General features: G+C 27.3%; 1 protein-coding gene across 1 annotated transcript; it reads right to left on the reverse strand.

The window, feature by feature from the left end:
* Window positions 1–2,271: 2,271 nt before the first annotated feature.
* On the reverse strand, window positions 2,272–3,118 carry LOC104756763 (uncharacterized protein At1g24010-like). The gene is made up of 2 exons (XM_010479406.3): window positions 2,960–3,118; window positions 2,272–2,861 (listed from the first exon to the last, which is right to left on the reverse strand). Exons 1-2 carry the CDS (start codon window positions 3,060–3,062, stop codon window positions 2,503–2,505), a joined length of 462 nt encoding a protein of 153 aa, XP_010477708.1. The 5' UTR covers window positions 3,063–3,118; the 3' UTR covers window positions 2,272–2,502.
* Between the last annotated feature and the right edge of the window lie 729 nt (window positions 3,119–3,847).

The raw sequence follows: 3,847 nt of genomic DNA on the forward strand, positions 1-3,847 counted from the left end.
ATAGATGTTGTGTGGGTTTGATTATTTTTTTTATACTTCCTCTGTCCCGTTATTTTTTACATTTCTTGGCTAAAAGCACAAAATGTAACAAATAAGAAATATTTTATCATTTATAAAAGTTCAACTAATAGAAAAAAATATTACAGAATTTAAAAATTCAGAAAATATTAAATTAAAAGAAAATTATGCATAGAAACATGAGAAACAACTAATAATTGAATCAAACAAAAAAGCCTAAAATATTTCATATTTAGGACAGAGGAAGTAATATTTCTCATGTCCTTTCAATCGGATTTTTTTTTTTATACTTCCTCCTCTGTCCCATTTTTTTTTTTTACATTTTTTTGGCTAAAAGCACAAAAGTTAACAAATACTGTAATAAATATTTGATCCTTTATAAAAGTTCAACTAATAGAAAACAATATGAAAGAATTTAAAAATTCATAAACTATTAAATTAAAAGAAAATTATGCATAGAAACATGAGAAAAAACTAATAATTATAACAAACAAAAAAGAAAATATTTTAGGACAGAGGAAGTAATAATCTTCTCATGCATGAAGGTGTTTATACAGTGAAAGTTACAGATATTATATTCACCTAAACCCACCACCCAACTTTAACACCTCATGGTTTTTTTCTAAATATTTGGTTTCACCCACTTAATTAATTACCAATGTAGCACATTGTGGAAAGAATATCATCTACCTAATGTATCAATACCAATTAATTCCAATCAAGCAAATATATTTTTTTTAAAAAATGTGAGTCATGTGAGTATACAAAATGTGAATGCGATGAAGTTATAATGGATTTGACAATTTAATTTTTAATATATCTGGATATTTCATTTAAACAATACATTTTCAACACACGAAAAAACCTAAAATACATTGCTTTTGATATTACATTGATAAACTTAAATTTTCATAACAAGAGTAAAAAAAATTATCGATTATGTATGAATAATTTCTATTAATAATAATAAAGCTTTGATAGTCTCTTTGAATTAAAGTAGCTACTGAAGAGTATATCTTTTCTTTAAACAAACTAACACAACCAAATTGGATAGTTTTACATATGCGTTCTCTGTCCTTGTGCTTTTAAAGTAGTGGTGTGGCGAATCGGATTTTCGTACTAACATGGATAAACTTAATTAACCATAATATTAAAAATCGTCGATACAACAATAATATGCATGCAAATCGATATATTATTATGTATTTTAAAGCTTTATGAGTAAATACATTCTAAATGTGATTGCTTCGTTGGATATGAGACTTAAGTTGTGTTCATCAAGCTGTTATTTTTTTTTTGAACAACCATCAAGATGTTCTTAAGTCAGAAAAGACAATGCTTGAGTGTGCGGTGAGTAACAGACTCGTTAGTCTATTTATACTTTATTACTCACTAATTGGTATTTGTTCATAATGTAATAAAATATATTCATTATGTACAATGCTTGAGTCTGTTAACGATTATATTCATTGAATAAACTAACGAGTCTGTTAAAGTATATTACTTTATTACTCACTAATTGGTATTTGTTCATAATGACTAACAAGTCTGTTAAAGTAGAATGAATATCTACGCGGAAGAATATTTTTATCTATGGTGATAATTTATTTCATCTGCTTAATTTAGCAAGTAACTAAAACCATTCAACAAGCAAAAGAAAGTGACTAATTTTGTCTTACGAATATCGTCAAATAAATGTCACTCAACCATTTCAAATAACCAAATTTAATTTCATTACTATACATTACATTTTGGAGAAAGAAAACCAAAAAATTGAGTACCATATGTATAAGTTAATGCGCTTGATTATTTAAACATATATTCAAGACTTTACTTAGTAATATCATGAGTAACTTAATTACATATGATAAAATGATAGGATATTAAACTTGTATAAATAAGAAGAAATATATAATAAGTCTCTTACTTGTGATTTGCTAATAATAACATCTTGGTTACGAATGTCTTTGCAGGTCCTGTATATGTGTATTGCACTGTCTAGAATTGTGCATTGTTTTTTCTTATGTCATGGAGATTCAACTAACTCTTTACATTTTTTTAATTTCAATTTATTCTTGATACTCCAATTCGTTTCTTCAGAAATAATAAAGCAATCAAATTGGATAGGTTAGGAGCTGCCCTTGTCCATATTTACTATAATGTAATATTTTGTAAATGGTGGAGATGGGTTTCTTACTTAGACAATGAGTTGCATAATTCACATATGTCACTTAACCAATAATAAAACATGGATTAATAAATCATCCCTTTTATTATAAATTTATATCGTCGATACAACAATAACATGCAGATCGATATGTTAATTATGCATCTTGGACGCTTCAAGAGCAAATACTTCCTATATGCCAACCATAATTAAACGATAACTAGTATCATAAATTATTATAAACTGTATGATCGATATATAAATATATATATATATGGGGTTACGTTCCACGTACGTTCCACGTACTCTGTTTCAGATCATTCTGAGGATTTTGAGAAGATTCTCTCATCCATCGCCTGAAAGTATCTTGCAGTAGTGTCGACGATGAAACGTGGGTCCTTGATGTCATCGCTAACCTTCTCATACTGTATGGTCCAGTATGCTCGGCCACCGTCACAGCCTTCCGTGTGAATGACGCTCATGGTTCCTTCGAGCTTATTGTAGTAATCTGGGTTTCGCGAGTTGGCCTCTTCTTCATCATCATCATCACTATTACTGTCGATGAGATCAGGTTTTGCCAGCGTCTTGAACCACTCCGAGATCTGAAAGCCCTCCATTCTTAGCTTAACCTTTCTCTTCCCCGAAGGTAGATCAACCTCTATCTCCTCAGTCGAAACTTTGGTGAAAACATATAATATAGCAATTAGAGTTGTAATCAAGAAATATTAATTGAATTATGAATTAACATAGGTGTAATGGGAAATATATAGTTACCTTGGTCTCTTGTGGGTTTCGCTATCGCCATGTAACCTTGACAGAATCTATTCGCCGAAGACTTGATATCAAACTCAACAGAGAGATATCCTCCTAGTGTCATTCTTTATTTTTTTTTTCTCTCTTAAGTATATTTGTTATGTGGGTTTGATAATAATCTGCTCAATGAAGGTCTTTATATATAGAAAGAGTTTGATGAAAATTTTACAATAGTTATTACTTTTTTACGGTTTTACCTAACGTCACCATCTTCTGGATTCTTTATATATAAATCTGTCTCCACTTATTGTCTCTCTCACCAAAAACTTCTGTTTTTCTACAAAACTAGATATTCACCCGCGGTACACAGCGGGTCTATATTTTAAAAAAATAAAAAATATATATATAATTTATTGATTATATTACATATATATATATATATATGTTTTTTTTGTCAACCATTAGGCCACAACTGGTTATTATATATTTATTACATATAGATTTATTGATTAACCATTGTTTATTACATATATGTTTATTGATTATATTTTGAATTTGTTGAATGTAATATAATTATTTAGTGTATAATTTCCATTAACTACATGTTGTGGTTTATTATATATATCCTTATTGTTTATTAAATTTAATTATTGTTTACCGCAGGTCTATAATTTTTAAATATATATATATATATATATATATATATAATTTATTGATTATATTACATATATATTTATTTTTTATATTTTCAATTTGTTGAATGTACTATAATTATTTAGTGTATAATTTCCATTAACTACATGTTGTGGTTTATTATATATATCCTTATTGTTTATTAAATTTAATTTAGTAAACAATTATACTATTTTTTATTATATTATAATTTGATTTTGTAATTTTTATTGTTTT

The sequence above is a fragment of the Camelina sativa genome, chromosome 17 (genome assembly GCF_030686135.1).
Source record: "Camelina sativa cultivar CO46 ecotype springtype chromosome 17, ASM3068613v1".
NCBI classification, from domain to species: Eukaryota; Viridiplantae; Streptophyta; class Magnoliopsida; order Brassicales; family Brassicaceae; genus Camelina; species Camelina sativa.

Excerpts from the sequence above, each read along its gene's own strand:
- LOC104756763 (XM_010479406.3), bottom strand. The coding sequence starts at position 3,062 with ATGACACTAGGAGGATATCTCTCTGTTGAGTTTGATATCAAGTCTTCG. Across the intron at positions 2,862-2,959 it reads GAAACCCACAAGAGACCAAG|TTTCGACTGAGGAGATAGAG; the intron begins GTAACTATATAT and ends TTTTCACCAAAG.